This window comes from Choristoneura fumiferana, chromosome 18, assembly GCF_025370935.1.
Source record: "Choristoneura fumiferana chromosome 18, NRCan_CFum_1, whole genome shotgun sequence".
In the NCBI taxonomy this organism is placed as follows: domain Eukaryota; kingdom Metazoa; phylum Arthropoda; class Insecta; order Lepidoptera; family Tortricidae; genus Choristoneura; species Choristoneura fumiferana.
In genome coordinates this window covers 7730791-7756134 of record NC_133489.1, presented here as the reverse complement: position 1 = coordinate 7756134, position 25344 = coordinate 7730791, and the positions used below count along the sequence as shown (strand labels likewise).

At 35.3% G+C, this 25344-nt stretch overlaps 1 protein-coding gene and 1 pseudogene across 1 annotated transcript; both read left to right on the top strand.

The window, feature by feature from the left end:
* The window catches only part of LOC141438464 (dual specificity protein phosphatase 13B-like), a 7812-nt pseudogene extending 6614 nt beyond the window's left edge, over positions 1–1198 (top strand).
* Positions 1199–3562: 2364 nt separating this feature from the next.
* LOC141438082 (microspherule protein 1-like) lies at positions 3563–25343 on the top strand. The gene is given in 9 exon segments (XM_074101750.1): positions 3563–4003; positions 4082–4412; positions 4614–4832; positions 5265–5313; positions 5316–5420; positions 6745–6856; positions 7801–7954; positions 23977–24192; positions 25224–25343. Coding segments are annotated over 9 exon segments (1371 nt in total). The 5' UTR covers positions 3563–3908; the 3' UTR covers positions 25314–25343.
* The last annotated feature ends 1 nt before the right edge of the window (position 25344 follows it).

The window sequence follows — 25344 nt, the reverse complement described above, 5'->3', positions numbered from 1 at the left end:
AATTTTCCGCCTACAAGTTGTCGACTCGGATTGACTAATTTTTTACGCTCTTCAATTTGATGTGCATTTTCGTTCGAGTCTACCGTACCCCTTGACGAAATTATTATATAGATTTACATATGTAAGAATTGCTTACAAGAAATTGCTCGTTAAAAGGTATTAGATAGAAAGATATTTTGTTGGCAAAAATATAATTCCACATTATTTAAAAATAATTTATTTAATTTTCTTTGAACTGGACAACTTCTTGAAGGATTGTCCCTTGTGGACAGAGAGCAGTAGAAGTATCGGAGGAAGGCCTCTATTCAGCAGTGGACAGAATAGACTAACCATAATAATAATAATCAATTTTCTTTCATGTCCCTTATCAATTCAACAACCTTTTTTCCTTCAGGCCGTGTCCTCGTCCATTGCTTCATGGGTGTGTCTCGCTCCGCGACCTGCGCTATAGCGTTTCTCATGATCAAACGCGGCATGTCCCTCACAGAGGCGATGGCGCTGGTCCGCTCCCGCCGCGACATCCACCCCAACGAGGGCTTCATCCGTCAGCTGCAAATGCTCGACCGAGAACTTAGAGTGTCCCGCATCCGCTGACCCAGAACCCCCATGCAGCCGCTCTTCAGTCTCTCGTGTGATATCAAGTTCGGGCGAGACCGCGTGCGCAGTCTCGATCGATCTTACAGCCATCACTACTGAAGAGAACTTGCTAATGTGCCCAGTGATTGCATGCTTTGAGGATATACAAGAGCCATCAGATACAGTGGTTAAGCTAAACTTATTTCACTTACCATGCACTTAGAGCAACGCGGGCCGGTAGGACCAGGCATAAATAATAATAAATTAATAATTATTTTAATTCTTGATAATCTTTTAAACAGTAATTAGAATTTTCAATTTGGTTTTAACTTATCATTACTTATAGGTATGTACTATTAGTGTAAATTTTCAAGATGAAGTCATTATGTTGAACAGCTTTCCCTTCTATCTGGTGGTGATTGTACATATCATAATCTCAACATGGACACTGGCTTTTAAAGTTTTTGACCTGTGTGATCTATTGAAAATTATATTTTATGGAAATTTAATGACTGTTTTCAGTTCCATTGATAAAATCAGATTAGTCAGCGTAAATGGAAGCAGCCGCACTCTATTTTTGGAGTTCATAATTGTGATTTTTACAAGTAACTGAGTTACAATGTTCTCGTGTGCCATTTTATTTTTGAACCAATGATAAACATTATTTTTTTATAGTAGTTCTTGTGCTTAGTTATAGTATTAACTATTAACACAGTAATTATGTCCAGTACATCTAAAATATGTAAGACGTTAAAGCTTCTATAAATTAGAATAAACTATTTGACTACATAGTACAAGTCTTCTAGCCTTAAGTCATTGAATGACTATCAAATGTTTGTAAAGTAATGTTTCTGAAGTAATGGGGTGACAACTATTTTTTTATAGTAGTAAGTTTTCTTCAAGACTGGATTTGGTGGCACTTGTTGCGAGAGCTGTCTAATTGGTACGCGTATTTAGTTTAGCGTGTCATTGCCGCGTAGGTGAGTGTCACAGAGACTGAGCACATTGTCCCGAAACCTGCTATAGTTGCCAACGCGTGCCATTTGGCTGCACATGTGTGCCACCATTAAGGGTCTATTTTAGACTGCCAACTTACAAAAGAGGTCACAATGAACCCTACTTTTAAAATGTATGTTATGAGCATGCTGGTTTCATGAAGTTATTGTTATGCTATTAAATTTCTCATTTGGCTCATGTAATTTTTATTGTTTTTGTTAATTAACTATTACTAAAAAATAATCACCGTTTTAAGTGCTAAGCAAAAGCACTAATAGAAGCTTACATTGTGATAATACTAAGATATAATCAACACAGAATAATTTAAAAATAAATAGGTATAATGAGACTATGTATTATTATGGATTATTGTTAATTTTGTTACCACTATTGTTATTTATTTGATCATGCTAGTAAAATGTGATGGAGAACAATATAAATTTATGGTAGAGTTAAGTGACTTGCTTGTTACTGTGATAAACATTGTATTGTAGCTAAATGTGGGTTGCTTTCATGAATTAGATTCATACCCTTATTGAATTTAAAAGTAATGTTTGTTAAGTCACTTCATAGTCTATTAGAGAAACTTTTCTGTTAGGGCATTAATGGAAAGTGATTTTAGTGGCTAGTTCCTATGCAAGTTATACTGTTTGGAGAGAAAAGTTATACACCTTTAAGCTCTGCAAAATACAAAAATGACAAAAAGTAAAACCAGGAATTGATGATTGTGATGATGTATAGATTTCACTTGGAGACAATATAATCTGTGTGGGGCTACTCATTACTATGATGCTGATCTGTTTAAGTATATATCATGATAAATTAGGGACCTGAGTTAAGTAAATATATCTAAGATTCTATAATACTCTGTTTATCATTGAAGATAATGAATATAATAAGTAAATTTGAAAAATGTAGGCTGTAAGATATTCAAGATATGTATGTACTGAGAATTAAAGTAATTTATTTGAAAAAACTTTTTTATTCTTAATAAATTTCAAATCAAATTCTTTTCTTTTTTATTTATAATTATACTACAAAATGTTTTACAAATGCAAACAATTACCTTATCCAGTAAGGCTAAAATCTATAATCACCTAAATAAAATTTATAGGTAGGTACCATCAGCCAAATATGTGGTCTACCATGCTAAAGTTGATAATAACAATAATGCCAATAGACATGTCTGTCAACTTAAAAGTTCGACGTTAGCGACATGTTCATTTGATAGGAAATTGTTTAAAAATTGGCAGACCACTTATTTGGCTGATGGTACATTAACAGTTTGCATTTCTATACATTCAGGTTACTAATTTCAGATTTATTTTACAAAAGTCCGTAATGTTACAAAAATGGCCTGTCCATTTCATTTTTCTTAGCCTTCTTATCTCTTGCTCTTGGAAACCAGCGGTGCTTAGTAGTCAAAGTTGTACTAGATAATTGTTGCCTGGCCATTTCCGGAGTCATGTCCTTAAATACCTCTGGACTTCCTGGTAGTCAGACATTTTCAGTATGGAATCATTCTTAGTTTCTTCAGGAAGTGGCCTAGAGTGCTCATAAGGAAATTCTTGGTCTCTGTGAAGCGCGACAATTGTAGAACCATCATCCGTGATAACGATTTTATTGAAACCTCTCGTTAATATTCCTGATGGTTTAAACGCAATGGCACGCACTAAGTTAGCCATAGTTAATTATATTTTCGTGAATTTGTACTTCGCTGCTAATCAGAGAGTACTAATCAAAGAATAAAATAACCTCCAAATTTTGTACTCATGTCACCTACGCCTATGACAGTCGATATTTTTTTTTTAAAGGTTCGTCTACACAACAATGTTGAACAAAATGGATCGTCAAAAACAGAGTCTGAAACATTTTCGCAAAGAAAAACATTGTCTATGGTAGTATTACGTTCCTTTTCACGATCATTTCACTTCACACAGTGTTTTTTTTTATTCGTACTATACTATACCTACCTGTCAATTTTGTTTGTTTTATTTTGGCATTGGCAACTTGTGTTGTGTAGCGCGGAGATTCTCGTTTCCACAATTTAATTTTATTTCTACTTCTTTTTGTAATCAATTTTGGATCGTACTGCTTGACAACCAAGTGTTAAATTTTGAAATATAAAATACTGTATTTCACGAACCAAAAAGCCAATTCGATTATTTCTATTTCGATTCGACTGACTAGCCTAGCCTAAAATACGCTTTGGCCTAGCCCAATAGCCTACGTACCGTCGTATTTCTCACGGTTTTGTGACGGAAATAAATAACAGTGGAAATAATCATAACAATATACAGAGATTGAACCTGTGCGATACTAATTCATTAATTATAATGGATTTTCCACCAACACCATCTAACGCTTCAGACAGCAATGAATACCCTGGAATTACGCCTACAGATCCTCAAGACAATACAAAACGACGGAGGTAAGCTTACAATATGATCGTTCCACTTTGCCTCATAACGCGATAATTACCTAAATAATTGCTTATCTTCTATTCTAGTTCATCAAGATCTATTAAGCGCCGTCGTTTTGACGATGAATTGGTAGAATACAGTCTAGGGATTCCGGGTGCTTCTTTAGGCAAGAGTGAGAAACGAATGCGTACACAGTCTTATACCAGTCACTTGCCTGAGTTCCCATTAGTAAGTGCGCCCTCGACTCCTACCGTGGCGCCACCACCAGAACGTCGTCGAACTTCAGGCAAGCTTACATTTGGTCCCAGTGTGGCAAGGAAATCGAGACGAAAGGGCCAGCTTAGTCAGTTGTCTACGAAGGATCTGGGTCGATGGAAACCAACTGATGATCTGGCTCTTATACTGGGAGTGCAACAGGTAATCCTTGGTAATATTATAAATGCAAAATTGTGTATTTTTATTAATTTGTTTGTTTGTTACACTTTTGCATTTACAACTTGCCCTGTTATTTTTAATTTTATTTGCCATGTAGTGTAATAAAAAAACTGTATATTTCTTGGTCTTGTACAATTTGGTCCCAAAGCGATAAATAAATCCTTTACTTTGTCCTTTTTTCAGACCAATGACCTGCGACTTGTCCACCGAGGCATTAAGTTCTCCTGCCGTTTCACATTAGGCGAGCTCCAGTCCCGCTGGTATGCACTGCTTTACAACACCGAGATCTCAAGGGTGGCCGTGGCTGCGATGCGGAACCTGCACCCAGACCTGGTGGCTGCTGTGCAACAGCAAGCTTTGTACTCCACTGCCGAAGAGGAGTTGCTTGGAACTCTGAACAGTGTATGACTTTAGTCTATTTTGTTATATTCAGGGGCTGTTTCACCATCCATTGATTAGCGTTAACCGACAGTTAAATGTGATGCCGTCTCCGTCTATTCAAACAAAACAAATAGAGACAGCATCACACCTAACTGCCAGTTAACACTAATGGATGGTGAAACAGCCCCTCAATCTTGTGTACTTGCTTCATATTTTATTTTATTTGTCAATTAATGCCAATCAAGAAATTTTAACCCTTTTATTGCACTTATGTGACAGTCATAATTTATGAGTCATAAACATTTCTTCACAGTCTACAATGCCATTGGGGCATATCATAACATCATACGAAAATTTCCTATATACTAAACATTAAATTTATGATTGAAATGACAAGCATTTTTTTTAAGCCGTTAAAATATATGGTGAACATAAATATTTATTTCTTTACAGACTTCACACCCCACCCAAGAGAAATTCCAGGAGCTATTAGAGCAAAACCCCGCGTATTCTATCCGTCGCGCACAGCTAAATCATTGATGGCGCACTGGCAGCTTCTCAAGCAGTATCAACTGCTGCCCGACCAGACAGTGCAGCCGCTGCCTAAGAGTAAGTTGTGGTTATGCTTATTGTAAGAAAGGAAGATTCCGAAAAGTGATGACTGTGTGTTATCTTCTAAATAATGTGATTTGTAGTTCTATTAATGTTTCAACTTTTTTTTTATCTAGTATTTTATTTTAACGAGGCTTTAGTACATCAAATGTGACTATGTCAGCCTCATGGGGAGCCTCAGTTATATACATCACACTACTCTTGCACTGAAACTACATCTCTGGAACGTTATACATCTCTGGAAGCAAAGGACTGTCTAATGAATCTGTAAATCAGCATTGTTTCTTCTGACAGTGTGCGACTTAGAATTACATTTACACCTCCATTAAACAAGCCCATACCATCCAAATTATACCTGTCTCTGATGTCCTTATTCTGATCACATTCAAAAAGAAAATGAATAAGGTCTTTAGTCTTATTACAACTCAAAGGTGATTGTACAACTCATCAAATTCAAAAACACTTTAATGAAATGACCAGACCACACACAAAATGCCCACACGAGAAGATCCCTGGGGAGGCTGGAATTATCAAACCAGGGTACTTTGAAGATTTTACTCTCTATGGTGCCGTACCAATGTTTCAACTTCTACCAGTCTCTAGAAATCAGTCATACTGAGCATAAGGATTTTATAAAAAAATATGTAGTCTGCTGGCAACCTAATATTTAAATAGATTATAGGCTCTTTAAAAAAAACTCTCATACTTATCTCAAATCACTACATCAGCAAAATAGACCCTTAATCAAATTATGCTTGGTTTTTTTGGAGTCTTTTTGTATTTTTTATTTCAACTCCAAATTTGTTACTTTTACGGGTATCCCGTGAAACCATATCGAAAATATCCATATTGATGCCTTAATCAAAATTATGCTTATAAAGTTCACTCAAAGTTGTGGTGATATGCGAGAGGGCAGGAGGTTGATAGCGGTTATGACGCTAGTAGAACGACTGATAGTCGAGGGTATAAATCAGGGATGAGGAAACTGCTGCCCGCGCGCCATCTCCGGCCGCGAAGGCTTGAAATCCGGCCCGCGACCATCAAACAAAAATCAAGAGAAGATTTCGTATTGTTACAAAATTTCATTCTCATTGGCAATGGCCAAATTAGTGTTTCAAAAAATACATAACAATATTTTTATTTCAGTAAATAACATAGCCAAAAATGCAACAACTTGGTCTGCCATATATTTCGTTAGTATAATATTGGCACGCGAAGGAAAAAGTTTCCCATCCCTGGTATAAATGATTCCAACACTTGAGCTACATATTTTTTACTTACAGTATTTTATACTTGACAGTTCCTATATCACACTTTGCAGATGGTGATGACAATATTTTGACTTTTTCGGATGCTGAGGATACAATTAATGATTCAGAGCTGCCAGACTATAAACAAGATGGTATTGACATTGAAATGCAGCTAGCTGACAGGTAAAAAATACCTCCTACTACCTTCAACCTCCAGTTTTGTATATAAGCTCCTTGGTCGTGACCAACTCGATTTTTTTTATAGTCGGCCGTGGCAAGTGGCCAGTAGAAAAGTTACCGTTGGAGGTTGGATATAATTAAGTTCAATTTATTATTATTCTAATTTTTTTTGGAGTATTCGAAATGAAAAGTAGAGTGTCTAACTCGGGTGAAATTACTCATTTCCTCTCGAACTATTGGCGCTCACACTTCGTTCGAGCGCCAGAAATATCTCGGGTGAAATGGGTCACTTTGGACCCTTGGTTACCAATCTACTATTACAACATTTATTGTCGCGCGTTATGAATGAATAGATGAGGAATTATTATAATAAATCATCAATTCATAATAAGCTCAATTAATCCATCTCCGTCATAGATTCTATTTTAATACCAGATTCTGTTATTATCAAAAAAAACGTGATATTATAGTCAAGTGTATCACATTTTTTTTTACTGTATACATTCCTTGCAGATAAAATTGATAAGATGAGTTTATATTTTAAACATAGCCCTTGAAGAAAGTGCCACTTGGCCTAACTAAAGCTTTTGTTGAAACTTGTTTAAAACAGTCACGATAGATGGCGCTCCATGTGCTCTATTACATATACAATCGCTGAATATTTCGCAAAATAGCTTTCTGTGGTGATACAAATGCATGCAACTCTAGGTTTTCCCTATGGTTTTAAAATATCTGGTCCTTCAAAGCCATTGTTGGGGTGGATATTTGTATGAAAAGTACAAATGTTTGTTCTCCAGTTGTGGGTGTTTAATGTGTATTTAAGTTTGTAACACCCTTTGCTGTTTGTATTACCCATGCCATGATACAAGCTTTACTTACTTTGGGACAAGGTCAATTGGTGTCTAATGTCCCGTAGTTTGCATTATTTTTTTATTTTATTCATTTAGAATAGAGAAGAAAGACATCCGTTTGCTGGAGAACTCGCTAAGTCGCTGGCAAGTGCTGGTGCAGTCTGTCGCCGGCGGCAACGTGGAACTAGACAAAAACACGCTCGCTGTGTTAAGGGGGCGGCTCGTGCGGTACCTTATGCGGTCACGAGAGGTGAGACATAGTTCTGGCTACAGAAGTTACGGAAAGCTTCTGAAAAGTTGGAAAAGTCCTCGGAAATTTCTGGAAATTTACACAATAAATATTGGAAATTTAAATTTCAGAAACGGAAAGTTTCAATACCCCATAAAAATTGTGAGAAGTTTTCGAAATTTTCCTATATGAAATATTCCGCTATTTTGGAAAGTTTTCTTTGGCACATCAGTAGTTCTGGCTTATGTATACACTACACTTTAGAATTCGCCTTTGTACGGTCGGTTCCCTAACATATGTATCCACTTTTTCATACTAGTTGCATAGAAAAGTAGATACTTGTGGTAGGGCACCAAATAAATGATTGTATCTCAACTTTAGTCAATTGTGTTGTTTATTTTTGTGCAATTAAGAGTTTTACATACATACTTTACCAGCGGCTTCGCACACGTAATTTAAAAGATTTGAATGTTGAATTGAAATTCCCAGGTTTTACTAAATTCCATGGGAATTGCCAAGAACTATATATTGGGGTTCTCGTTGATTTTGTATTAAAAACAGCCATGCAACATTTAATGATTCTAAACCTAGCGGTTGTAATTTCAAGATTTTATCGCAATGTCTTGGGATTATTGGAATAAAAAGTAGCCTATGTGTTATTTTAGATGTCCAGCTATATAGACACCAAATTTCATCCAAATCTGTCTAGTCGTTTGAGCGTGAGGATTGCTAAACTGAATGTGATGGATAAAACTTTTTTTCTCATGGTCATAAGAGTGAGTGCTGTCAGGTTGTTAAAAGGGGTGGCGTGACGCTATTTACCGGCACGGATAATACCGACATGGAAATACCGACCCGATATTTCGTGTACACGCCCATACAAACTGGTGTCAAACTGACAAGAGTTTCTATGGGCGTGTCAACAAAAATAACATGTCGGTATTGTACGTCCGGTAAATAGTGTCACCCGTTAAAAGAATTGCACCTACTAGCACTTAGATAATTTAAGACTAATTCTCTAAGTACTAGCATTAACTGGGCATAACAAATTACAAGCAAATAGTATTAGTGAATTTCAATACAAAATCGCTAATATTATCAACTTGTAATTTGTTATGCAAATGAGCCCTGGTTTTATATTTTATGTATACAATATTCGTCATCCAACCGTCAATTACTTTTGCGCAGTCGCGACTGTCAATAAATATTCATTCCGTAAAGTCCGGTTTATATTATTCCAGTAGGTATCATGACACTGCACTAATGAGCTCAATCTGTCTTTTGTAAGTGTTTAACGTAGCGGCCCGCAATATCATGCAACTGGAATGATTTTTACTGAAATAACGTAAATCGGATATCCTCGCCAAAACATCCTTCACGACGGGAGGCTAACCTTACAACAACGCCATCTACAGACAAATGCTTGGAATTGACTAATCGTGCGACATGTAGAAACCCCCGCTAGATGGCAGCAGCACTAGATTGTCATGTCATACAATAGTCATGTTTTTTTTTGCCAATCTCCGTATTGCGTTATTTATAATTCATTGTAGACTAGTGATTCTGTGATTTTTAGATCTGGCGACAAATTTTTTACTTTTTAACCCACATGTCTTACAGGTAAAAAAGCGATGTTAAATGACTTTTTCACTGCTCATGCTCGTAAAGTTCGTGTTTATGATGGATCTAGGCGACATAAAATTACTTTTTATGCTCTAGTGCATAAAGTAAAACCTTCGTCTAAGACCAAGGTAATAATCAGTGTCAACAGCCACAAACAAAAAAGTTACTAAATTTTTAAATAAGTAATTTTTAATTTGTATAAAACCTGAAATCAATGAAATAAATTAACATAAATCAATAAAACTAAAAAAAATACAATTGAAAAATGCATGAAATATAAAAGGATGGAAATACATAGAAAGTGAACTACTACTGTTCTACTGTTACTTTTTTATTTCCTTTTTACATTGTTTATAAATTTTATTTTTACAATACATGTATACAGTACCTGCTGATACACTCCATACCTACCTGTAGTATATAGAATTTACAAAATTATTTGAATTTAGTTCAATTTGAGTATAGTTGACTTATTGATCCGCTCTAAAAATATCAACCGATCACGTTGACGCTTAATTTGATAGTGTTGTCAATATTATTCTTATAAATTAGAATCGTCCATGTGAGCAATTAATCTGCTTGTCAGTCAATGTCAGACACTGACGACCTATCTGTTGTGGACAAAGTTGCCATGGCACTTTCAATTTGAAAACGCTATAATGTCGTTTGATCTTACCAAATCACCCTCGAGAAAAAAAAAACATAAATACGGTATTTGACTTTTTATTTATTTTTATTTAAAGGTTGACAATGGGTATTATCGAACAGAAAACAATTTTTAAGCTATCTTTAAATACATAGAACAATTGATAAAGGTTTTAAAAAAAGCGTTTTATATTCCATTTGTCTAACATGATTCAAATGACAGATGCCAAACTGACGGAACTAGAGTCTCTCTTACTGTTACGCAAACTATCAATACTTTTGCATGTACCTAGTGTTAAATGTGGCAATAGCATTATTTGTTGGTTTAACCGTTACCCTATCGGACTGAAAGTCTTATTTGAATTTTAAAATATAATTTATTCAACACTTAGAGTGTCACTTTCCGACTCTGACGAACAATCTTGCAAATTAATAAAAAGTTCGTTTATTTTACCGCTTTTATTTTTACCGATAACCGATTTATTGAAACAACATTGTAAGGGTGTTCATTAAAGAAAGTAAGTTAATATATCACAGTGCCTACGCAGTAAATTAACAATTTGTTAGCAAATTTGAGTTCTAATATTCGAACAATCAGCAGTTTTAATTTAATGTGATTTCATTTCTTCAAGCATTATATCTGTTGAAAAAAAAAAATAGTTACCGCCTCACAAAGTTACAATTCGTAGGTTACAATACATAATCGTCATGTGTCATTTGACTCATCTTAGACCAAATAGAGTAAAGAAAAAGACAGATTATAAAGATTTTTCATAAAAATTGAAGTAAAATCAATTTCAACCGATCCATTTTTTCTTCAGTAAAAATTGGCTATTTCTTGCATATTGGCAAATTCAGGAATAGTCTAATCCAGTTTTGGGCTACGCCTTCTCAGAAAAATGTATAATTTAGAACAATGTTGTACTTACTATCCGTTGCATTTGTGACCCAACGTGAAACCTTGATTCGTAAATTTTGAAACACATAATACAAGAATCATGCAGTATTAGACAAGCTTTACAACATATTTGGATCCTAACAGATAAATTATCGAAACAATATACAAGATTGAGTCTGAGAGTCGTTCATATTATATGTAAGTACCGTTAAAAAAATGTTAACAAACTAATCAATTTTTTTTTTGTAATCAGTCGCATTTAGATTAACTACACCTAGCTATCAAATCAAAATTGATAATAACTTTAACAGCTTAGTCGTCTTTATATTGTACAGGGTGAAATATAGAATGTTATGCAAAATTAGTGTTAGTGTTTCAAACTCGATTAATGATGGACAACATAATGCATTAGTTAACTGATTTGTTGAAATAAGTCTGATAAAATTTGCGGTTTCCATAAATTAAGTTCATGATTTAATTTCAACAACCTGAAATAAACCTTAAATATTGGATTAAACTAAGCAGTTGCATAAATTACTTGCTGCGCAACTTTACCAAATAAAAGATGAGAATAATAAAATAGCGCCAAATAAAAAAATCAAGATGTGGTATCCCTACGATGAAGTGCGAAAAGTAGCCTCGATATTTGCGTACGTTATTAACATTCTTCGGAATAAATAATTTCTTCTATCGAATATTAACGCTAATTAGCAATCGGCCCATATCTTGACACGAAGTATTAATTATTATTGCAAATATTGGCGTAGGTAAATTAAACTTATTCAGGTAGGCCGAAAAAATATGGTTTATTATGTATATTTAAATTGGGCACAAACGTCATGTCTCGTTAGTTTGACCTTGAATAACTTAAACTGTGGTTTTCCGAGTGGAATAAGTTGTTTTAATTGTAGATTAGTTATTGAATATTCCGTATTAGTATGCATTGACCTTCATTGAATTAATTTTGCGAATTCAACGGCCGAAATTTTGTAGATAACGTCAAAATAATTGACCCCTCGTCCCCCACCCCACAGCAGCATTAAATAGCAATAATAATTGAAAATATGAAATAAAAGAAAATAGCGCAAACTCTCGTGTTATGCGTAATGATTTAATATGCAATGAACAAAATGTCAAATTAAATTTACACACAATAGGCAACCGGGCCTTAATTTATTCATTTCTCGTTAAAAACATAAGTTAGATCAATAATGAAGTACTTAGTTATTCCATCAGCTGCAGTGCTTGCAGTCGTTCACTAGTAATCTCTGAAGACGACAGTTTCCAGTTATTCTTAAAAGGTATTTCTAACGATTTTTGATTCAGTGCGACATCAAAAAGAAAGATTCCCAACTCCGTCATTTCCAAACAAATTTGGATTTTTTTTTTTTAACCCCCGACGCAAAAAGAGCGGTGTAATAAGTTTGACCGTTATGTGTGTCTGGCTGTGTGTCTGTCTGTGGCACCGTAGCTCCTAAACGGGTGAACGATTTGAATGCGGTTTTTTTTATTTGAAATGAGGTTTTCTAGCGATGGTTCTTAGACATGTTTCATCAAAATCGGTTCAGCCGTTTTTGAGATATTAAACTAACAAGTAACAAAGTCGGAGATTTTCTATCTTTTTGCTGGTTAGGTTTATTTCATACTGGCTCTATAGAAGTCATTTAGCAATTATAATTCCATTCAAATTTGAAGTCCGTTCATGTTTCTGTTCTTTGAAATAAAATTAAAAGTGTGCCGAACTAAGTTGACTGTATCATATCATAATCGAGTGGCGTTCTCCTGTCCGTTAATGTATTCGTGCCACCCCTGACACGAGCCCAAGGCCAGCCGTAATGACCCGGCCGCGTACGGAGTATGGAGCCACCGTATGATTTGTCGTTTTCACTATCAGCCCTACATATCGATGCTTATTGATTGCCCTCATTCCCATTCATCGATTCTAAAGCTGCTTGCTTTACCATTATTGTGACACGTCCGAACGACTTATCTGTAACGTGGATTTACGTAATTCTTGTTGTCGATCTTGGGGTTCTCTTTATCGTCCTTTATCAGTTAAATACGCGGTATGACTGTTATATTACATTTTATGCTTTCGACGGAAGCGATATTCTTGTATTATTCATATTCAGCACACCGTTTTCAAGTTAATATTTGAATAAAAATTGCTAATAGAATTAATGGGCGCAAAGAAAATTACTGAGTCGTTTGTGCGACTGCACTTAGTGGTGCGGGCGCATGCAGCCGCTGACGTCGGCAGGTAACCCCATTGTGTTAATGTTTTGAGAATCGGAGTGTTGAACGTCGCATGTTTACACAACATCACTTAAAACAATCCTTTTGTTTTGCTAAAGCCCGTGTAATGAGTATCCAAAACATTCAGAGAAGCGAGAATGGAATATCGAAGGAACTTGGTCAATGTCCGGTGGATCTGCCGGCTAAGTTTGAGTGTGATAGTCCATTTCCTTCGGTATCATTCAACAATTAATTGTTAAAGTGCATATGTGATTAGGCAAGCTGTCTCAGGTTTGAGCTATTAATGCATCGTATTATTGATAAGTAAGCCACCTACTCTATATTGTTCGAAGAAAACGCAGGATCTAATTTCGCCGACGCTGTAGGTGTAAGACTTCAAGTGAAAAATATTTGACTCTGAGCCAAAATGATGTTTACCATACTTATTCTGCGTGCATTTATTTTCAACTTCAACATGTTGCGTCATAATGTGCGAGCAAATGAAAGTATTTAGTGGCACAAAACTATCATTTCCAATTTTTTTGTAATACACTATTTGACGGTTGGTTAGAAGACAAAAGCTAATGCTGCTAAAAATATTACTTATAACTGATTCTGAAAATCGGATGCGTAAGTAATGATAAATAATAATTGTAGTTCGGAGAAGGTAACGATGACCGCTGAAAAAAGTTATTTGTAATCGATCAATAACGTGTTCATGCTTTTCAAACTTACGACAATTAAATAAGGATGCGAAACCAATTCATTAATTTGTTGTGTTTTATTGTGTTGCTAACGTTACGAAGTTATTTGACCTTATATCCATGTGATCACTGACAGACAATAGCTGAGTATCTTACCGTATAACTTATAAATTACAAATATTATTTTGATCTTTTTTGTGAACTAGCTGTTACCCGCAACTTCGCCTTCATACCGCGGAAACTTTGCTCTTTCCATTGTTAAAAAGTATCCTATGTTAATCTGTAAATCTAGTATAGTATACTCGTAGTTTTCTATTACCTCCTGTTTCTTTAATCGACTTGTTACACAACTTTACTTTACCTTTTTATTTTATTCGTTTTAAACTAGTACCTCCACTCAAAATCAATAAATTTGTTTAATGGCAACAATAAGTCATATTTAAGTACAGTCGAGTTCATAAACATTTGAGCAAAAATTTGTTCAAAAATGTCTGAACACGCTTCTACGCCGTTAACAATAGAGTCGTGTTCAGATAATTTTGATCAAATTTTTGCTCACAAGTTTATGAACTCGACTGTACCAGCTATTTCCTTGTCAACGTTTGTGCAACAAATTTATAAATTATGACATGATAATGAATCTATTATTACTATTATCAGGATAGCATATCGCAACAACGAACGATTCGCTGGAATCTTATATTTTGATCTAAAGAAGTAGATAAAAATTACATTAAAAAATTCTATTTTAACATTAACACGTTATATTTCACATTGCCATGGCCATTCGTAAGTAGGTAACATAACGAAGACTCGAGTTTCACAAATATGGACTGGAGATCTCTTTTGTACGAGTACCTACCTACTTAGTTTCATGGTACTTATGCATATGCAGTTTTGTTATACGATCCTACAAATTTTATTACCTAAAGTCATCTCAGTTTCAATCAATTTGCCGTTTCGAAATTGTCGAATTCTGCGCATGTGGCTTTTTATAGTCTTGATAACGGAACGTAGCGTTATGCGACATGCGATTGTTAAGATCAACCTGACTAAAACATGATGGATGATTTTCGTAGGATAAAATGCACTAACGAAATAGTATAGCGACCGGATTTCTATTTAATAATAATAAATTCATTTATTTATTCAGACAACAAAGATCCATAATATATTACTAGATATATTATTCATCCATATATTATTTGATAGACAACTAATATAAATACACTTTAAATATGTTTAAGTGAGAAAGAACAGCAAAAACATCCGCAACAGTTAATTCGACCACATTAGATTTCTCTACAAAAAATAAAAATTATGGAATTCACATTGACTGATGGCAAACAAATCCAATATCTGTGCAAACACATCAAGCTGCTCATTTGTACAATACGTAATTTAATATCATTATAATATCCAATGCTGGTCTCCACGCGTCGTTAGTGCCTGTAACTACTGACTCAGTTATTTAGGGACAAGTAAATCGATCGGTATTTTTCCCGCAACTCGCCTGGAGTTAAATAATAATCACAATTATGTATTATTGTAAATTGTAAATGTTATGTGCAAACAAATACTTGCGAGCAACGTCTGATAACATTGAGGACAACATAACATACGCTTAACCCCTGTCTTTAGTAGAGTAAGAAAATATTAATATCGTAAGGGAAGGGCGTTTAAAATAAACTATTATCTTTATGTGCTTGCAAATATTTATTTACCAAAATCGGTATGTAGATTACGCATGCATAAATATAGAAATGCTGGTATTACAGAAAATTAAACAATTCAAACGGGCGCTCTTAGTGTAAACTGCACTCCAAGCTTTCGTTTTGCATTTTAGGCGTCATTATTTTCTTCGAATGCTTGCCCGTGTTTACAAGCTAGTGCCTCCGCTAACTGTGGTAGCCGGATGCCGTCACAGTTCATATTCAGGTGCTCCGCAATTCAGAGTACCTACTTGGAATTTACAACTACATGATAATTGACGCAACCGTTATCTTCACACAGGAAATTTTTGAAAAGTTTCTTCAACTTTGTCACGTTACTTAGTAGACAAAGCCAAATGTTTATTCTGTCAGGCAGTCGTTTGTTTTTAATTATGAGATAATGTATCCGCAAAGTATTAATAAAATAACTAAATCTGGGCCCAATTGCATAACAAATTACAAACTAACAGTATTAGCGATTTTGTATTGAAATTCACTAATACTATTTGCTTGTAATTTGTTATTCAATTGGGCCCAGTTCTGTGTCCCCTTGACTAAAATAATAATCAGGGATTGCTATTTATAGGTAATTCATATTTAGGTGTTTCAACTAACGCTCAGATAAACTATTCGTATTAATGTTTTCCCATATGCCAATATAAAGTTTCATTAGTTACATAATAAGATAAAAAGTTGTAATAAAAAAAAAGTCGTGCATCACGTGGAATCCGATACATACGTGTACGTCTTTACTTGGTCGCGATGCAATGTGTTCGCGCGTGAAGCACAAGTAGGTGCCTTGATAACTAAATGTTTAATTAACGCAATAAATTATTGATAACAACACGTCCCTCGCACTAATGTGCTAATACTTACTATGTAGCTGGCGACACAAGTATATTTAAGTTGCAGATGGGCGGTAGGTAGCTACGCAATTTTATCTTGCTGTTAATTCGATACGTTTATAATTTCTCATTATTCGGTAGTTGAGTTTGAGTTGTTGAATCATTCGAGTTGATTTTATTATTGCACTTTGAAAGCCTTTTAAGCGCTGCGTTTTTTTTAAATCAAATTGCTGACAAATGAGCATGCGGGTCACCTGATGGTAAGCGATCACACCTACAGCATTAATAGGACTGCCGTTGCGTTGCCAGCCTAAAGGGGAGGGGGATGGAGTATATGTGTAGTGATCGCATTAAGTTAGCACCGCCATTTTGGTTTGGTGACCGTTACCTGAATATGGATATGCCTCACGAATTCGGGAATTTTCATTAAATGATATTACATATTGATATTTTTTATACGGATCAGTTTATAAATTTTGCATAAATATTATAATGTTGAAATTTCAGTCGTTCGATTATATACCTAAGCTTATTTTTATACCCGTCCCTAAGATAAAATACAAACGAATTTGTTTTTATTGAAATGTGAAAGAAGTAAGGTCGTCTAACACCCAGAGTTGTTTTTAATACCTTTTTAACAATTGCACACATTTGTTTGGAAGAAAATTATGTGTTATAAAAAAGAGAAGGCCTTAAATAAAAAATAATTATATTTTATATAATTTAAAAAATAATTATAAATTACATCCGTTCTGCAGGAACTTTGCATTACCCTCGATAAAAATGTATATTGGTTACATGCTCATAGAGGATAGATAGGTAGTTTTCCTGTAGTATTTTTTTTATAATCGCTTCAGTGGTTCCAAGGATACAAACAAACAAACAATAAGTATCTTTAATGTATCAGTATGGTCACGTATGGTATTAATAAGTCGTGGTGGCCGAGTGGTTTGACCTATGTCCTCTCAAGCAGAGGATCGTGGGTTCAAACCCCGAATCGCACCTCTGAGTTTTTCGAAATTCATGTGCGGAATTACATTTGAATTTTACCACGAGCTTTACGGTGAAAGAAAACATCGTAAGGAAACCTGCACAAACCTGAGAAGCAATTCAATTGTGCATGTGAAGTTCGCTTCGCAATCCGCACTGGGCCCGCGTGGGAACTACTGCCCAAGCTCTCTCATCTGAGAGGTGGCCTGTGCCCAGCAGTGGGAAGTATATAGGCTGGGTTGATGATGGTATTTATGGTTGTATGAACTATATCTCAAAAAGTTTAATTTATGACACCTAGTAATGCCATTTACTACAATCACTGGTAATATCACGTGCAATAATAAATTTTAAGGACCTGTTTCACTACTTAAGTACTTTTACATATTATTGTCGGATGACAAGCAAAGGTCACTAAGTATACCAGCATTACTATCATCTGAGCTCTGGAGTCATAAATAAAACTCCGTTGTCTAATCGAAAATACAAACTGAGACATGGATGCACAGAAAAACCAGAAAAAGAGACCAGCGCTGGGAATCGAACCCAGGTCCTCACCCAGCCACCCAGGTCAGGTCGTTGTCTAACCTGTCGCTCGCTCTTGGGAGTTTATCGGATCTCTCGCTCGCATTTTACAGCGACTTGTAAGCAAGAGATCCGATAACCGATAATAACCTCCCAAGAGCGAGCAAGAGGTATGAAAATTGGTTTTAAAGCCACAGATCTCATAAAATAGCGACGCTAGTGCGTATATAATGACCACTTAAAGTCAAGAGGGATAATCAAACTAAGCATCATAAGGATAATGTTCCATTAATCTTTTTTTGTAGTTAGTAACTATTGCTTGTCACCTGACAATATTTGGGGTCTTTGCACGCGGCGTTTTTTAAACGCTACGAATAAACATATGCGAGTTGTACCTACAGCTTCTCTATTAAAGAAAGAAAAACTTTTATAAAAAAACGCGCGTGTCGACGGCGCGTTGAAAATAGGTGTGCTTAAGGCTCTTAAGCCCGGTTCACATTTATCTGTCGTGTTGTGTCGTGCCGTGCGTAACGCATCAGAACGGTATCGGTTCCATACAGTTTATATGGGTTCAAATTTATCTGATGCAGTGTGTTGTGACGACTACAACACAGAACACGACAGATAAACGAGAACCGGGCTTTACTGATCACTTTTAAATGAGATGCCGTCTCTGTTTATTCGGATAGAACAAACAGGGACGGCATTCACAGATATTCGTCTCTTAAAATTTGACATAAGTGGTGAAACAGGCCCTAAGTTGTTAATCGAAGCCTGGTTTTCCTATAAAGCTTCAAAATTGACCTTTCAGTGAGCACTAGTGCTTATTACAATTCTTTACTACCTATATACACACTTAGAGCGATTTCACACTACGATCGATTCGATTTCCGAGAAAATATTGTCTGAAATGGTCGTACAACTAGGTATTTGTATGGTAGTTAACGCACTAGATTCGATTTCCGTAATCCTATTCCACCAAATAAATAGTCCTACGTCTACTCCGGACCGTATTTTCACGGATTCGTGTCGGGCGTAGTGCTCTTATTGTCACCCATCATCACCTTACTTTACTTAGAACACAATTATTATTAGCCTTTATTGGCCTATGAGTAAATAGAAATATTTTTTTTCCATATTATGGGATTAATTAGAGAACAATATTTTCCGATTCACAACTGAGATTTCATCTATACAAGGTGGTAAGTAAATGACCCTGCTTTGTGATTTCGCAAAAAAAAAATATTATGGTGTTATACCAAGTTAATATGTTGATTTTTTTGAAGATTTATGTTTGAGTATAAAAAGTACGAGTATGTTACTAATTCCTGGAAAATAAGATTTATGTACTACAATCTATGGACCCTGGTCGCCAATAAAGTTTGTTTTATTATTAAAAAAAAAGGTGGTAAGTAAATAAATGAAAACCTGAAAGTAGTTTGTTGAGAATCGAGAGTAGAATCGATTACACTAAGTATATTTTAAGGGAGCGCCGAAGTTGAAAAGTTCGCAAACTTTCGAATCATCGTTTCGAATCATAATATATTTTTTCCCCACTGAAACCTGAAATTTTTAAATGGTCACCTATAGAAAACTGTTGGTTCGTTAGGTTTGTTTTATAACAATTCTAAACAATTATTGGATTCAGAGAAAAAACAGTTATGACAAACGATCATTCTGATAAACATTACAATCGTACTTTCAATAAGTATGCGAGCCGATATGGACCCATATTTTAAAGTTGCTTTTTTTCATGCCCTGTCTAAAAGTTACGAATACATACGCCGATTAAATTTATCTACCTACACTACACCCTATCATGCCATGACTGTAATAGGAACGTGTCTGGCCAAAATATATTCTTGGTATCGAAAAGTATGACGAAAGTAGGGTTTCAAGTTCCAAACCGAGTTTTTCGAAATTCATGTGCGAAATTAAATTAGATTTGAAATTTACTACGAGCTTTTGTGTGTGTGAAGTTCCCAATCCGCACTCGGCCCGCGTGGGAACTACGGCCCAAGCCCTCTCATTCTGAGGGGAGGCATGTGCCCAGTAGCGGGACTTATATAGGCTGGGATAAGGATGGAATTTAATTTAAACGCATAACTAAAGAGTACATTCGATAAATAAAAAGAGCGATATGAGCAAATATAATGTACTTTATTTTTTATATAAACAACTTCTGGTTCACTCTCCATTTGCATTACAAAAACCGGCCAAGAGCGTGTCGGATACGCCCGAAATAAGGTTCCGTAGCCATTACGAAAATATTAAGTAATATTTTTCTAAGGATTTCGTATTTTATACGGAATCTTCCAAGTTTAGGTATATTTTATACCTTAGGCTGCTATAGAAAATACAACTAAATACATTATAATATTACATGCAACTGCTCTATAGATATGTGTCCGTATACAGCGTGACTCAGTTGAGTAGGTTTAACATAAAAAAATAAAATTAAATAGTAGTTTAACTTCCATAATAACTTAGAATAAAATGATAATAATGAAATATTTAGCAGGATAGTCTAAAATTGCTTCAGAGTTTGATATAGCAAGTGAAAAATTAAACATCATAAATCATAACATAAGATAATGATGTTTATAACGCTTTTAATAATATTTTTTGAAATATAAGAGGTCTTGATAACTTAACTCTTTACAGATAAAATAAATGTAGGTATTACAAACTTATGTATATAAATACTACTTAGTAAGTACCTAAATAGTTTTTTTACGAAAATTCCTTAGTTAAATGGAATAGACCATGAGAATATGCCCACTATCACTTTTCGTAACCAACCGTCGCCGTCCTGCGTCATGTACTCATGTACCTATGCGTTTGACATTCCGTTTGACACTCCGTCTGATACGTTCCCATTACGGTCATGGCATGATACGGTGAAATGGGGAGAGACCTTAAACCCCCTTTAATAATAATAATAAGCCATTTATTTCGGACAGAATCCATAGAGGTTAGTTACAATTACAATGAAAATACAAGTGGTGTTTAAAACCGATCTTTTTTATTCAATTTATGTAAAATAATGTGTAATGAAATGTAATAAGTAATGGGATTAATTTCTGAATAAAGAAATATATATTATTATTATTATTAAAAGTTATAGCGAGGTTGCATACTATTTACATAATCTAATTCTGGCCGTTTTTTCTGTCAGTTTCATTTTGTTCTAAAAACGGCGAAGCGCAACTGATAAGTAGGTACAAATTATGACATTATGAGTGTAAGAGAAGAGTTAGAAATTAAATAGAATTAACTGACTTCGCAAAACTTTCGAATATTTTTTTAAATAATTAAGGTATTTGACAATAAATACAATAAACCAATTTATACCTAATAGAAAAGGCTGTTGGGGTGTTTGAGATTTTCAGTTATTTAATTAACATTTTGTGTATATTGCTTAAATGTTGTCATATGTAGGTGTCTTCGAAGTCTAAGACATGTTTACACCTTACTACCTTATCGCTGTCACTTCGTGTTTGAACTTTTGTATAAAATTGCCAGAATGCGTGGAGTGACAAGAGGTACTGAAATGTAAAGATAGTATTTGACCTCGACTATACCTACTACACGTCAATGCGCCGACGGTGGTACTAAAAAAATAAGTTTTAAACAACCATTGAATACTTTGTAGCGTAAGTAAATGTAAAAGAAAGTAGACCTAACCTACCCAAACTAATTTAGAACGCCAACTGGGTGGGTTTATATTACTTATATATTTATAAATTTATAAATATTCTAGTTTAGAGTAGGTAATTGTCTGTTGACTTCATGAAATTAACTGTAACTACCTATAATTCAAAGTCAAAGTCAAAATATCTTTATTCAATTTAGGCTATAACAAGCACTTATGAATGTCAAAAAAATTTACCACCGGTTCGGAAAAACGTCTGTTGAGAAGAATCCGGCAAGAAATTCAACGAGGTATTTTTTTTTAAGCAGATTTACAATATTATTAAATGATATCTATACATCACAAGTATATTTAACACAACTTTATTTTTAACACAGTAGGTTTGCTATTTGAGGGAAATATCGCTAATGCGGATCGGAATTATTTCCAAATATCCCGGATATAATTGCGGATTTCCTAACTCTAGGCGCTAGTCTTTTTTTTTCGTTAATGTGATCTATCAGTGTTTTTTTTTTATATTGCTCCTTTCATACACTCAAAGGTAAAGATCCCTTAAATATATTAGTTAGCCTTTGTAGAGGTATCTCAACGTTTTGTAAATTGTGTTTGTTACTCTATTTCTATACAATAAAGAGTTTCATAATGTATATACGTACATTTACTTCTCTTCTTTAATGCTTTGTACACAATAAATAAAATGTAATGTTTAAGCACAGCGGTCAACCCTTTTGGCATTAAAAAATGTTTTTTATATAGGTACCTACCCGCACACGACCGATGTTTTACTCTACAAAACCTCACGTGCCTGTGATAACTTGGTGATAACTCGGCGGGCGGCTTAACAAAACAAATACCACTGCAAATACTTTGTAGGTAGCGCTCAATGTCAAATCACCAATGCGAAAATTCTGAATATTTTCAATAGCAAACGAAAATTGTGTTAGTCTACGCATCGCTTGACCTCACGGCCTCGCTGTACCGGAAAACGTAACATTACGTGCAAATAAGAGCTAAATCTTAGAGGTGGTTAGCTAACGGTTTGCGGTCGGTACTAAACGCACAACGTAGAACTCTGCCACGTTATCATATCACTGTAATTGTCATGTCAACAACACTATCTGGTTTGTTTCAACAACTACAATAATGAGCGCCTTTTTACAAGACAGTCTGCAAAAACGGACGCTTAAGTATTTCTGCTTCGTAAATATATTTTTCTGAATTTATGAACTCTGTATTACGAACGAACGTGACATATTTCATCAACTATATTAAAATATGACTCAGATATTATTACCGTACGTAATTATTATCATAGTGCAGCTCTACTGTTAATACCAAATCATTGAAAACCGCGTTATGTGCTGACGGTAGAAAATCGTTGCCTATATAGATAATTAAGGTGCTGGGTATATTTTGCGCTGCGCCTCAATTACAACTACCTATTACCAATAGGTAGCTACATAGTCTGACTACGAAAACAGGTCCATATGTACAATTGTTTTAACTAGATACTACTTTCGATAGAGTTCTGGTTTCAGCATATTGCACTTACAATGTTAGTCAATGTTAAGGCGCGTTAAAATTACCAATAAACCTTGTTTTTGGTGTTTTAAAGTTTTGTTTCAGCCTATCAAATTAGGTAGGTACCTATAGCACGTAATTGTTAAGCAAGTAAAAGATTGGCGATGAAAACGTGCTGATTCGGTCCCGCTGCCCCGTCATATCAGTTACAGAAGAAAGAGTAGGTACATCACTATTTAGTCGTCTTTCTTGAACCTTGTGACATACGTAGGCACATCGGTACGTCGACCAAGGTTGTGGATTGCTTGTTTGTGCTATTCAACTAAGCTGGTTTAATTAAGCATATCAATTAACAGCTGTGTTCACAAGCTGCTGCATTAATTAGGCCAACACGTTCCAGGTGAAATAACGTCAAGTGTATTAATTTTAATGTACCTACATAAGCTGAACTATTGCGTCAAATAAAATTGCAACAAATCTGTTTCCTGTTTTCTGGTGCGGGTTCGTGCTGGTTATTATTTTTGTTTGTGTAGCTAGCGACATGGTGATTTCAGTGCAGTTCAAACCTGCGTTTAAAGCTGGAATACTAAGCTACCTAAACGCGCGTTATTTAGCTATTTCTTCACCGTTTTAGAATGGCATCTTCAATAGCGCATGTTACTTATATATACCTAATTATTTTGTCATCAGATAGCAGTGGGGCGCAGCACGCGTGACCACACCATCGACGTGGACCTGACTCTGGAGGGGCCAGCGGCCAAGGTCTCTCGCAAACAGGCCACCATCCGCCTCCGCAACACCGGGGACTTCTTTATGTCCTCGGAAGGCAAGCGGCCGATATTCGTGGACGGCCGGCCGGTGCTACAGGGCAACAAAGTGAAACTCAATCACAACAGCGTCATTGAGGTGAGGTTGAATCTGTATTTTAGCGAATTCCAACTTGGCATGATTTATGCTCAATTACATTGTTTTGGTTTTCAACCTTTCTAGATATTTTAGTGCCATATGACGGTTTAAAAAAAATCAATTTTTTAGGGTTCCGTAGCCAAAATGGTAAAAACGGAGCCCTTATAGTTTCGCCATGTCTGTTAGATATGTATATCTCAGGTTACAACTAAGTCATTTTTAAAGCGCTACATTGCGGCGCTCGACTATTCACAATTCACAATAGGTTTAAGTCTATAAATAATTGATTGTCTAAAAAAATCCAATGCTTGTTATTATTTCTATGTTATATAACTCAATTATAAGATGCTAAAGTTTTTTCTAATGCGTTTCATCTTGCATTTTATATGCGCGTTCAATGCGGCACGGGGGCGCCAAGCGGTAAGCATAAAACGGTATGCCCATTCGCTCCGCCCAGTGCAAACCCCCTTAGTAAATGCTACTTACAGACTTTTCTCGCATGTGTAAATGACGCTTAACGACTCGCGACTGAATAATGCCGACCGGCACTGACCTCCTCACTTTGTACGAGCTACACGAAAATTAAAAATGAATCAATGTATTTAGTGCGCTTACCAATTCACCTAACTACCCACCCATGCAACCTACAGTGGCACATTGCGATGTACCTACAGCATTAAAATAATCGAAACTTTGCAAGTTTTTGATCGACTAAAGCTTTTTTTATTCAATTTTTTTGATTATTTTAAGGATCACAGCCGGGTTATCTATCTCAAGAATTCTGAAGAATTTCAGAAGACATAAAATAATGCGCGGGAGGTGAATGAATACACTCCATGTATTCATTCATTCACACCTGAAACGCGCGAATGCTCGAATTATTAAATGTTTTTTTTAGCTGTAGCCAGACACTTAAGAAAAAAATCTGAAATTACGACAAATTTTCAGGGCTTTTAGAAGATCAGGTTTTTTTTTCTTCACCTGGTAACCCTATACCTACTCCTAAGTTTATTTATTGTTGTTTGTTACAGATAGCGGGCCTGCGCTTTGTGTTCCTCATAAACCAAGACCTCATCAGCGCTATCCGCCAGGAAGCTGTTAAAGTTAATATCCCTGTATAAGTGTTGAAAAATAAAGAGATTCAATTAATAC